Genomic DNA, 13263 nt, shown 5'->3' on the forward strand with positions numbered 1-13263 from the left:
CTGAACAACGATCTCCATCCTTAATTCTTTCCTTCAAGAAAACAAAATAAGGATTGGAGATCGACCACCTTCGATCTCTATCAAAGAGAGTGAAGAGAAGTCTTCCTCGAAGGAAAGCTTCAATGGTGAACAGAATACTAAGACGATAGTTCAAGCCAACTGGATATTCCGTCCGATCTTCTCTAGTCCAGGTTGGTCGCCTACTGTGAGATAGTTTCTTCAGCAGCAGTCTTCTTCCCAATGCTAGAAATTCCAGGAATTCGAGCATAGGCGAGGTTACCCGATTATCGTGTATATCGGGGATTCTCGTCTCGCTCACTTTGGACCGTGGTCTCGCGTAAGTGTTTGGAGATCGTAAAAACTCGAACACTGAATGCGTTAGAAAATTCCGTAGAATTCTAAGCAGTCTGCGAAACCCCCACCGAATTCGTCAAACGATATCGGCTGGTGGTCCTCTCGATTCCCGTAGAAATCGAGAATGGGGCAGGATTCCTCCTCAACGACCGGGGCTTACGTCAGGTAGGACCCGAAGATCCCCCACCCCCCCGGTAGCGCAGTCCCGAACGTGGGATCCTACAGAGAAATCTCTGTAGGATCCCTCCCCTTTCCCTCGTAACCATAAGGAGAGAGGGAATGGGGGAGGAATTGGATACTCGCTCGCCTTCCCAGTGGAACTAGCAGTTGGAGAAGAGTAGGAACAGCCATCGCCTTGCGGCGATGGCCTCTCAGAGTCTGGGAAAACGTATCGTCAGGAGAAAACGTTTTCCCGCGGAGGGTTACGAACTCTCACTGTAGGTAAGGGTCTGCCGCCACTGTGAACGTCGTCTGGGTGGGGCTGATCGACACCTGACAGGAGAGAGCCGATACCGTCCTCCGACTCATTCCAGTCCTCGTCGAGGTCGAACCTCTCAGGAGGACCGGAAGAAGGAGTATTCAAATACGGTGTCCGAAGACACGAGTAGAAACGCCGCTGTCGCAGTAGAGGAGGTGGAAGTAGCTTGATCGACCGGCCAGAACTGAGAGAGCCTTCTTGTCCGGAGACGAGAGACTCTGGTTCGAGACAGAATCGGCAAGTTCCGATCGCGGCAGACCCACCGTCGGTTTGGGTTCCCTCTCGGGAAACCCCAAAACGACTCGAGCAGAGACGTGGGCTCTGCTGGTGGGAGCGGCAATCCTTCCGCAAGGTCATTATGCTGACGAATCAGCTTAATGACTTCTGCAAATTCCTCTGTATCTCGGGAGTAACCGTGTCTTGCGGAGTAGGACCGTCCAGTCCCTCCAACAAGAACAGATCCCGAGATACTCATCCTTCAGAAGGAGGAACAGCGGCAGACCCCTGACGGTCGCCTCCAACTACTTGCGCGTATGTCCTGGTCGGTCCTAGAACCGTGCCTGGTCCATACGGCGTCATAGCGGGATCGCGAGCGGCGCACCTCTCGCGATCACTCATAGGTACCTCGCTCCTCCCGGTGTAGCCCGAGGAGGTTGAAGGTACAGGAGAGGCAGACCTGACGCTCCCCCCTAGCTCGCTGGCAGGACCAGCGTGCTTGGAGGGCTGCTGCTGATCGTCCACCTGCAGTGGCGATCGAGCAGCAGGCCTAGCCTTGCCGCTCGCCTGGTGCAAGAGGCTCGGCTGAGACGTCGACGCTGATCTCTAGCGTCAGGCGAGCTGTTGCTGGTTACCGTCTCGCCCGGTCCGATGGGAGCGGCGTCAGGTGACTGCTAGGCTCGTTGTCGCGGTGAGACCGGCGAGCGTCCTCTCGGCGCGTCGAGCCGCTGGTACCGACGGCCGCGGGGACCCCTTCCTCGCCTCAACCCGTGGCTGGTCAGCGACCGTCACATCAACCCGAGCAGCCAGCTGGTCGCTGCGAGAGCGTCCACTGGCCTAGCGAGAGTCGTCTGCACGACACTCGCCAGTCTTCTGCTCCGCGCTTCGGTCTTGGCAGCGAGCGAGCTAGAGTGTCAAGACTTTGGCTGGACGGTCTCCGCGGGAGGACCGTCCACTCGGTTACTTCTCGCTAACGAGAAGCCGAGGCAGATCCTGGTTTAGCGGCAGAACCGCTAGAACCAGGACGCGAGGAAGTGCCAGCCGAAGCTGGTACTCCTCTGGTCCCCACCCCGTCCTTCTTCTCCTTGGTAGAAAAGAAAAAGACGGGGCCCTGTTCCCGAGGGAGCAGGAGGACCAGCAGAAGAGCTCCCCGAATCCCCCGGAAGCCGGAGCGGAGCGGGCCCTTAGAAGGTCCCGAAGAGCCTTCTTAGGGGGGAAAACCCGGGTTACCAGCTGGTCGCTGCAAGAGCGGCCGCTGGCCTGGCAAGAGTCACCTGAGCGTCTCTCACCAGCCTTCTGCTCCGTGCCGCGTCTTGGCGCCGAGCGAACTCTGGCGCCGAAAAACTTGGCTGCACGGTCTCCCGAGGGAGAACGTACACTCGGGATCTCCTCGCGAACGAGAGACCGAGCCCGGAACCTGGCGTAGCGGGCATCGCCGCTAGCACCAGGCGAGGAAGTACCAGAGCTAACCGATACTCCTCTGATCCCCGTCTATCTCTTCCTTACGGAAGGGGAGACGGGCCCCGCTCCCGAAGGAGCAGGAGGACCAGCAAGAAGGACCCCCCGTCCCCCCGGACCGGGGTGGGACGGGCCCTTAGAAGTCCCGAAGGAGATAGGGGGAGCCCAAGACTTCTTAGGGGGGAAGGCAGCCTTCTTCTTCTTCGGCTTATGGGCCTTAGAAGTCGAAGGGGAAGAGGCAAGTCAGCAGCAGCAGACATGAAGACGAAGATGACAGCTTCTCTTCTCTCTTCCTCGTCAGCTCACGCAGGACAGTCGTCAGGTCCTCCATCCAGGCCGGAGCCGGGGCTATTGCCGAAGCAACACGGCCCGACTGCACCTGTCCGGAAGGACCTGGGACTGGGGAAGACACACCGTGGGCAGGACCAGCATGGACAGGCACCAGGAACCAGGAGCGACAGGAACAGCAACCAGCTCAGGAGCGGCAGGAACAGCGGCCAGCGGTAGACCCAGAAGGGACAGCCAAGCCAACAGCGGAATCACATCAGCGGCAGGTACGGCAGGCCCAGCGATCGCCTCGTAGAATCATCGGCAGCCAGCGGAACCTGGGTCCTGGCGGGCCGGTCCAGGGGCGAGCTGCTGGAACAGCGGAAGTCTGGGGCAGGCAACACGAAGAAAACAGGCGGCGGCGGCAACCCCACCTCGGTACGGCTGCGGCCCTAGTAGCGGCAGACGGCGTCATCGACACAGTATGGGGAGTGTAGACCAGGAGGGGGGGGGAGCAGCATAAGCGGTCGTGGTAGTAGTGGAGACCGCCCCAGACCTCGCTAGACGCTGCAGCAGCCCGTGGATGCTAGGCACGCCCTGCCTCCGCGGTGGTCCATACCTGTCCAAGGTCGTCTCCCACGGATGTAGCACCTGTGGTAACATAGATAGATTAGTAAGAGGGGTTCCCTCACGCACGGGGGGAAGACATGCCCCACCCCGAACGCAAGGAAGACCCCAAATACAAAATACAACGAAGAAGCTGAGCGGGGGGCAGGAAGGAAGACGAAGAATCGGATACCAAGGGAGTCGCGGGAGAGCTTTCCGACGACTTCCTGGCAGACCTTCGCTTCCCCTCACCCCCCGCACAGCGTGAAAAGTAATATGAAAATGAAACAGATACTGCCCTTGCGATTCACTTCATAGAACTTTAAAGGGGAAAAGATCAATTCCCGGGTAAGAACGGAAACTTGATCAATAATATGATGCTATCATCAAAATATATATGAAATGAAACAGAATACTGCACTTGCGATTTCATTTACATAAAAAACAAAAAAAAAATCGTAAGGATCAATTCCCGGGTGAAAGAACGAAATTGATCCAATAAAGTTTCATGCAATAAATAAATGAAAATGAAAAGAATATTGCAATTGCGAATCCATTTCATTGCATTAATTCATTATACAAAATTAAACAAAAGGCTCGTGCCGAGCGCAATCCACACTCTCGGTAACGAACGCACAGGGCAAAAATATAATGAAAAGAGTACTTACATTTTTCAATTACACACTTTCGCCCAAAATACATGACTCGGCGCGAGCGCGCCCGCCCTCGGCACCGAGACATAATTCAAGGGTTCAATTCATGAAAAGAGAGGAAATCGCCGCATCTACGGCGATAACTCCATGTTTGTTCATAATTAAGTAAATGAAAATGAAAACGTGTACTTACAGTTTCATTTTCAAGTCAAACAAACCATTAGTAGAAAACACAATATAAACAAAGCATACGACGATGAAGCGGGCAGAGAGCGATGACGAACCGTCCTTCACACCCGCGCCGAAAGCAAAAGTGATTTGTTTACCTCCCTGCGGACAAGCAGTTAACTACGTTTCTTTCCCCTTGTTCGAAGCTTACGACCGTTCCAGCTGCCGCTAGCTACTTCCTATTGTTAAAGGACCGATGGTTTGTATTACGTATCGGAACAAATGAGTATTGCTACAATCAAAATAATATATATGAAAATGAAAAAGAATACTGTACTTGCGATTCCACTTCCATACAGAATAAGTTTTCGTGCCGAGCGCATTCGCTCGGCAACGAGCATACAGGTCAAAAAAATATATAAATGAAAAGAGCACTTACTTACGATTTTCATCTACACATTTCCAACCAAAATATACGCTCGGAGCGAGCGCTCTCCCGCCCTCGGCACCGAGCATACACAATACGAGGATCATTTCTGGGAAAATGAATTCCCGCACTTACGCCCTTCAGTCCCGGCACTCGGGTAATCGGAGGGCGTGGTGAAACCAAGATCCTTTAATTCACAATTGAATTCAATGGAAATAAATATGAAATGATTGTACTTACAATTCAGTTTCACTAGATAAATAGAAAAAGAAAAACACAACCATGCGAAAGCAATGACGATGAAGCGGGCAGAGAGCGATGATACACGTCCACACGCCAGCAGGCCGAAAGCAAAAGTGTTTTGTTTACCTCCCAGTCGCGCGCGCGCACCTGTCGACAGCAGTTAACTACCGAACCCCTTGTTCGAAAGCTTACGACCTATCCAGCTGCCGCTAGTACCTTCCTATTGTAAAAGGACCGAAGGTTTGTATGCCGTGTCGGAACAAACATCTTCATATATCCAAAAAGTAAATAATAAAGATATATTTGCACATTACGATTATAACAAATACATGAAGAGCTGATAATCTGCATGAATAACTGGTAAACTGTTCTGCAAGAAAGTTGAGTAAAGCAATTATTTACAATAGGTACGAAAGTCAAGATGTCGTAACGTCATAATACAGGACTTAAAAGAACGTTCTAATTCCAAAAAATAATTACTTAAATTTGAGTCAGAATCGAGTTACTTTTTCAATAACGAATATTTTCAAATTAATCATCATAAATATGTAAAATATTGATGTTTTACTATTTATTTTAAAAATTATCGAAGTGCACGCTTTGTTGTCTTCTTCTACCAAAACAGTTGTTTACTCGATGAGAGGCCGTTTTCCGATTGTTGTGATGAAAGTGCCCCAGCGTCTGTGGGTACAAGTGGTGTGTGGATTTATCACAGGAAATGGTTAGTTTATTGACACAAGCGACTCCGTAAACATCGAGATGGCGTCAATCTTCTAAATATTTTGAGTTGTACTAAGTAAAAATGTTGAACGCGTTTTGGTGAGATTTGCACTGCGTTGGACACCCTTTTCACTACCCACTGTTTAATGTTTTAAATTTGGCCTTAATTTCTAACTTTGGAGAAAATACTTACTTCGAAAGGAGAGTAGAGGTCTTTAGCTCCGTTTCTCACCAACAACAAGTCGCGACTGATGCCCATCTCCGATGTCAGGAGGCGTTATAATGTACTTTTTTTGGGATTGTTCACGCTGATCGTACATGGTCCACTCCGTACCCTGCGGTTTTTTACCCTATATCACATTATGTTGACGAAACTTCAATCTTTTGAATGGTATGCTTAGAGTTGTAATTGTATTCTTGTTTCACCAATTAAATATCGAGTGAATAAGACCCGTCCAGCGTGATGAGGGTTGGTCGTCCGTGATTTTTTACCCTAGGTAAAATGACATAGGAAAACGGAATGCAGGCTTAGAATTACCATCATAATACTAGGAATGGGGTCCAGGGTAATTAAGTCCATAAGACCACATCATCAACAACACAAAGTTAGGCTCAACTTCAGGTTAAATGTATAGCCTACTTGTTGCTAGTAAGTCTTCGATCTACTTTTTGGCTGGCGTCCACCCACAGAAATACCATCGTAATTCTTCTGAACCTTTACATGCCAGGTTATGGTACTTTCACCCTCAACTCAACCTAGGCTATAGGCTAGGTAGGTAGGTAGGTATAATAGGCACAGTCTTGACCTAAATTGTGCTAGAATTCGCTGCTAACCAGAATCGATGAATCAGTTTGTAAAACTGTAACTACCTAGTTCTCGAACGATTAACCAACACAGATAGAAGCTTTGCTTTTCTTCTTCACAGAGAACATGGGAATAAATTGGATTCTCGACGATTGCGTCATTAAAATAACTATGGCCTACAAGTAAACAAAGGACACCTTTACAATGTTATGACTGATGAAACTTCAGCGACTCCTTCAATAATTCAAATGATTCAACCCCTTCAATCTTGTAAACATACATCATGCAACCATTACGAAAATTTAACGTAGTCTTACAATTCCGGCATATTCCTCTTAGCATAACTGCAGCGGCCATGTTCCAACTTCCACGACACCTTAGTCCTATTTGTAATCTTGACGTCCTGATTATGTTGCAACACTACGCACAGGTCAGGTCGCCGGTTTCCTGGCCGCAATATTCTTTTCATTGGCTTCGGCTTCCGTAAATACACTACACAAGGCATTAAAAACTTTATAATTCGACATAAGCGTCTTAAATTAAGAACGGTTCCAATCACTCATAAGCTACCATTAATTAATAAAAGAATAAAACAACTTGCCCAAAGATGATTAAGGACTTAAAAAAATTTTTGGACTACCTATAACACTAGATTACTATAGCCTTGTAGATCCATGTCGAGTTAAAACTTGTTACTTTAGGTGTTGTACTTTAATGGCTGCTCATTATTATAATTCTCGGCGTTGAGTTTAATGATGCCCTATTATGGTGGATTTTCAATAACACAAATGACAACTATAGGAGGTGGATTGAGGGTACAGAGGAAGTTGTACAGCTGTCAGAAAAAAAAACAGCCTATCCATTGGTTTAAGGAACTATGCAAGTGAGTGAAAGATTCAATACTTAGGATGAGTGAAAGTGGAAATTTGGCTAAAACCACCTGAACCTTGTTATTTGCCAAGCAAATTTATGAGTAGCAAACAGTCAAGAACCAGCTTTGTTAGACACACTGTTCATATATGTTATGGGGTCAAAGGAACCCATTTAACTAAAAGGAGAGAACTATCTGATAGCGTGACTTACCTTTGTTTGTTCCCATCGCCTGCCATCCCTGTAGCTAGCTGAAAATCAATCATTAAATCTTAATTTCAAACTCACTATACAAAAATATAATCTTTATTTCCCCAAAATAGCTAACATGAAAATGAAATAAAATGAATTAAAGAAATCACCCCCCAAATAATTAAAACATCATTACTCTGCTACGTAATCATATTGGACAGAACTATCCCCACTTATCCTCACTGTCAAATAACTCCATGAGTCTTTATCAATTAATGTCAGATAAACGTCTAGAGAATTCATTGTTCAGTAGCGACAACCGCATCCATCTGAAAAAGATACCACAATTATCAGACACTGAAATGCATCAATAAGTGCAATGGACAAGTGTCTCCGCTTCCCTTAACTTCATGGATCTCCAAGCACCTCCTATGGGCTGGTTTCACACTCAATGCCTCTCTATAAATCCCAGTTAATCACCACACTAGGGATTTTATTACATACATTTGCTCTAACAAACATATGCACTTACGCCTACTAATGGACATACAAAATGTACGCCTACTAGTTTCTTCCCTGTTCCGATGTACTATATGCGTTTTCCATGTCCCATGTACGTATGTCTTATCTAGCCACATAACCTTTTCATCAGACATCATGATCACCTGATCTTTCGCTATTCAGGTCATTTGCGTGCCCGCGGTTTCCCTGGTGCGACCGGGCATGTTGTGATGTTTTGTCTAGTGTAGGAATGGAGGAGTTAATGGTAATCACATTTGACAAAGTCTTCGAGGGTTGCATGAGAGAGTGAGTGAGTGTCTTTGGGTTGTTTGTAGTTGTCGGGAATGATTGAGAGTTTAAATGTTTTCGTGTGTTTAATGTGTCGTGTTTGGTGTTGCTGTATGGTAGTGTGCAGTAAGTGCGTATGTGTTTTTCTGAAGAGTGTGAGTGGGCAAGCTGTCGAGAGAGAGAGATAGAAAGAGCATAATTGGTGGGTGGATAGTTAGTGATGGTTTGCTTGTTGAGCGATCATTTTGGGTTGTCTACTGCCTCGGTTGTGGATCAGTCAGTGAGTCAGTCTGTGATGAGAAATCGAAGAGAACAGAGATAAGGCAAAGTCTATAGATGGTCAGTTGTTGTTGTGTGATGTCACCTGTATGTTTGTTGTCCAAGACAATGCTGTCACGAAAAATTAGTGCACGAATTTTCAGATACTTATCTTCCACCCCTCCATATTGTCCCCTTTGTAACATAAATTAGACGATATATCAAGTATAAGGCAGATTGACAGGTGCAGTGAAATGGTTCCTTTTTTGTGTGCCCATATTTATTAGTCATTGCCTCTGCTCCCTCATAGCTCAATTACTAAATTCTTGATATTTTATGAATTATATGAAAAACGAAGGAATGTTTCTTTCTTATAGAAAATTAATTTGATTAAAATGACTAACCCGATCCGCTCGGGTATAAAACCCTCTTGCACGCAGTTCTCGGCCTCTCTCAGTTAATTACCGTAATTCAGATAGGAGCACTTCCGGGTCTTTGAACGTGGCATGCAGGTGTGAGTTTGAACAGTTCACAATCTCCTAAAAAATGTATTGGTGTTTGTTTCGTTGGAGTGTGAATTGATTTTTTGAGATTTTTAAGACTTTGAGTGGTCCGTGTAACGTAGGCTAAGTGCTCTCAGACAGAGCCTAGTTCGTTTGTTGCCTGCATCAGGAAACTGACGTAATTCACTACCTTTATGCATTCCCCTCTCTGAAACGTACAAGTGTGAACATTACTGAATTCAGCGAGTAGTTTGCTAGCTTCTATTTGGTGATCATTTGACAGCACATCATCCCAGCCTACCCCAGCTTCCCACAGTTCTTGAAAGGGAATTTTTCCCTGTACTAAAAGGGACTGACTAGCCCTAGGGGGTCAAAATTGGCTACCAAAAGGGACAGTATGGAGGAGTTATGGAGTTCTGTTTGACAACATCTGTGTGTGTGTGTGTGTGTGTGTGTGGAGAGAGAGAGAGAGAGAGAGAGAGATAGGGTGTAATTGCTATATGGATAGTTAACAACTGAATTGGCTGTCAGTGAGTTCTGGGTTGTCTGCTGGTGCAGCTGGAGTTAGCTGTTCGAGTTCTGTGTTTTCAGTCGGTCTTTAGTCAGTCTTTGGTGAGAGCTGGTGATAGTCAGTAGTGTTGGCAACAGTCTAGTGAAGGCATTGAAATTCATTTAAAGCTGGTAGCTATCACACTAGTCATTTTTTGCTCATGGTTTTTGTCAGCATCCAGCCGATGCTCGCGAGCAAAAGTGTTGTATCGTCACACTAGGACCTCGTGGTTTCGAGAAGCAGTAGGAAAAAGTAAACAAAACTGATCAGCTGATATCATCATGGCGCCCAGAAATTGTTGGACTGTTGCAAGATGTGCTGCAGTGTTGTGTTTTCGGAATCTTACGTGAATGCAAGAGTAACAAAAAACGTTTGTGGGTTTGAGAGTGGCTCAGGAGAAGAGAAAGAGAGTAGGAGTGTTAGTGTTAGGACTGCAGTAGCTGAGGTTGTACCAGAGTTTAAAAGCTATAGGGAGGCAGTTTTGGAGGGGCCGAGGCAAATAGCAGAGCGAGCGAGAGATAAGAGCTTTAGGGCAAGTAATGTGAGTGTAGTTAGCCCTAAAAGAGATGGGAGTGCGAGTGTTGGAAGAGTAGGGTCAGTTGGTTGTGAACGAGAGCAGCAGTGTTATAGATGTGGTAAGCCAGGACACAGGAAGAATGAATGTCGATGGGCGTTAGGAGCATGTTTCGGGTGTGGGCAAACGGGGCATTTAGTGAGCAAGTGTAAGAAAGATAGGGATATTAAATGTTACAGGTGTGGACAGGTAGGGCACATAGCTAGTGGATGCCAGGGTACCCGTATGAATGTGGTTTGTGGCAACTGTGGGAAGAACGGGAATTATGCTAGGATGTGTAAAGAACAGCGTGCAAAATGTGATGACTGTGGGATGGAAGGTCATGTGGTGATTGTGTGAAGGTGTAAGAGGATGAGTCAGGCTGGTAATTTGGGAAACTAAGTGAAAAGGGGATTCAGCTGGGTGGGCCCTCTAGTATGCGACAGTATGTTCAGGAAAATGCAATGAGTGAGTGGTTGGGGGTGAATAAATGTGAGCCGAGTGTTAGTGAGCAAATGGGTCTGGAAGATCGGCAATTGGTGTTGTGGAAGAAAGCAGAAAGAGGTGAGGAAAGGGAATGAAAGGGAGAAATGTGAACTGCATGATAGAGGGGTTAGTGTTAGTGTAAAAATGGTGGATAAGGCATGTAATACAGATGACTTTGAGGGGAGGAATGATACATATAGTGTGTGTGGGTTTGAATTGTCAGGGTTTAGTGAAGATTCACCAGGAAGGGAATCAGGTGGTAAGGATGTTGTTGGCAGTATGAATGAGTCTCTTTGGGAGTTTGGCAGGAGTGTAAATGAGGTAAGAGATTTGGTGGCAGAGTTGCGAGAGATGTTGGGACAAGAGTTGGAAGGGGTAGATGAGAGAGTGAATGGGATCTGGGAGGATGGTAGTGAGGTAGATGGTAATAGGAGTCTGACTGGAAGTGGTCTGGGAGAAGTTGAAGGCGGTGTAACTGAGAGTGTGTATGAGGGCCCTCAAACAAGATCCAGGGGGCCTGCGTCCGAGCATCCGTGGGTGTACGGAAGGCTATTTAGTGTGGGTGTTGTGAGTAAGGAGAAGTTGTCAAATGTAACGGGGGAGGAAATATGGAGGAGTTATGGAGTTCCATTTGACAACATCCTGGGCGTGAGGGAGAGAGAGAGAGGTTGTAATTGCTGTATGGATAGTTAACAACTGAATTGGCTGTTGGTGAGTTCTGGGTTGTCTGCTGGTGCAGCTGGAGTTAGCTGTTCGAGTTCTGTGTTTCCAGTCGGTTTTTAGTCAGTCTTTGGTGAGAGCTGGTGATAGTCAATAGTGTCGGCAGCAGTCTAGTGAAGGCATTGAATTTCATTTAAGTTTTGTGTTGTTGGTTGTTATTGAGTTTGATGTTAATTGATATAGAGCTGTTGTGCCTGTGTTGTTATTTGTTGTGCTTGTGAGTTTTGTTGAGTTATTTGTGAGTTGTTATAGTTGAGGGTTGTTGTTTGGGAGCTGTTGTGGTATCTTGGTGTGGGTGTGAGTTGTTGAGGGTGGTTATTGGTGAGGTGTTGTGATCCCTTGGTGTTGTTAGTGAGTGTGTGTGTTGCCTTTTTGTGTTGATTTTGTGTTGGTGGTTGGTTGTGCAGTGGTCTTTTGTTGTGGTTGTGTTCCTTGTTTTTTGTTGAGTTGTGGTCGAGTTCCTTGTTGTTTGCGGTGTTGTTGAGTTGTGGTTGATGAATTCCTTGTTGTTTGCTGTGTTGAGTTGTGGTTGTGTTCCTTGTTTGTTGCTGTGTTGTTGAGTTGTGGGGTTGTGGTCCTTGGGTGTTGGGTTGTGGTCCTTGGTTGTTGTGTTGTTGTTGAGTTGTGGGGTTATGGTTCTTGGTTTTTCTGGTGGTTGTTAGTGTCTCAGCAACCTCAACCAGCGGACAGCACAGCATAGCCCGGAGTATCTGGAGTTGGGTAAGTACATGTGTTTTGAGAGTTTTGTTTTTGAGTTGGTGTAGGTCAACTGTCCTGCGTGTATTCCATAGTGTGGAGAGGAAAGTGACTGAGGGTGGGTTTGGCAGCTGGATTGATTTAGTTTATGTGGGGGTGATTTTGCATGCTTTTATTTTAAGCTTGTGATACTGCCACAACATTATCTTGCATTTGGTAAGAGGATGGGAACTATTTCTACAACTCTGGACATTCTTAGGCTTTAGACGCAACTTATCCTCCCTTCCATCCCAATTCATTCCCAAAACATTGATCTCGTCGGGTTCCTTGCAATCAATCTGATGATGAAACTCTTGACAATTACTTGCCCACCCCATTAAAGGCATGTGAGCCTCGTCTAGCAAAGATTTGACCTGGTAATATTCTCTTACCATTAGTTCCCTGGCTACAAATGTCTGCAGATAATTATCGACATAGAAGGATTTAATGATATCTTCCCGTCCCCGTTCATGGAGATTGGTTTGAAGCACTTGTTGTAAGAGATAGGGGCTACTGGTTATGCCAAAAGCCACGTTAAAGGCGTACATGGCCAATCGTGTCGGCTCTCGTCGCCACAGAAAACGTGCATATTTAGCATCATCAGAATGTAGCAGTACTCTGTGGAAAGCTTTTGATATATCTGATATTAACACATAGGGATTGCGTCAAAACTTGAGAAGCAAATCATATAGCATTTCAACTAAGTTGGGACCTGGATAAAGGCAATCATTTAACGACACTTCTCGCTTGACTTCAGAGGAGCCGTTGAAAACAATACACAAAGGAGTCGTGAGACTCTGCTTCTTAACGCCAAAGAGGGGCAAGTAGTATCCCTCAATCTTTGAATCAGTGACTTCAGAAATAAATCCAGAGTCGAGATACGCCTGAAGGACGTTCTCATAGTCTCTTTGGTATTCAGGGTCTTTCAAAAAATTACATTTCCAACGGGTTCAATTAAGCATATGCGTTACGATAATTCATATCTGGGCATTCTGGCCCGTGAAACGGTACACTTACTTGGTACCATCGTTCGGTACTTACAATGCTACTCTGAATTTTATTCATAGCAGCATGCTCTGAGGTGGGGAGAGATTCCAACGGTATTCAATCTCCACCACATATCAACATCGATCACTGGAGTGGCTTGACATACTCGTAATGTGCGAACAACAGATGCGTTTATTCCTTCCATGGCCCACTGTGGTACACAAT

The 13263-nt window shown here is 46.3% G+C and overlaps 1 protein-coding gene across 1 annotated transcript in view; it reads right to left on the reverse strand.

Moving 5' to 3' along the window:
• Window positions 1-6877, reverse strand: part of LOC135196176 (succinate dehydrogenase [ubiquinone] cytochrome b small subunit, mitochondrial-like) — a 91758-nt gene extending 84881 nt beyond the window's left edge. The window contains exon 1 of the mRNA XM_064222760.1: window positions 6713-6877. Coding sequence (XP_064078830.1) covers window positions 6713-6752 — 40 coding nt within the window. The 5' untranslated portion in view covers window positions 6753-6877. The remainder of the gene's footprint in view (window positions 1-6712) is intronic.
• Window positions 6878-13263: the final 6386 nt, after the last annotated feature.

The sequence above is a fragment of the Macrobrachium nipponense genome, chromosome 17 (assembly GCF_015104395.2).
Source record: "Macrobrachium nipponense isolate FS-2020 chromosome 17, ASM1510439v2, whole genome shotgun sequence".
Classification (NCBI taxonomy): Eukaryota; Metazoa; Arthropoda; class Malacostraca; order Decapoda; family Palaemonidae; genus Macrobrachium; species Macrobrachium nipponense.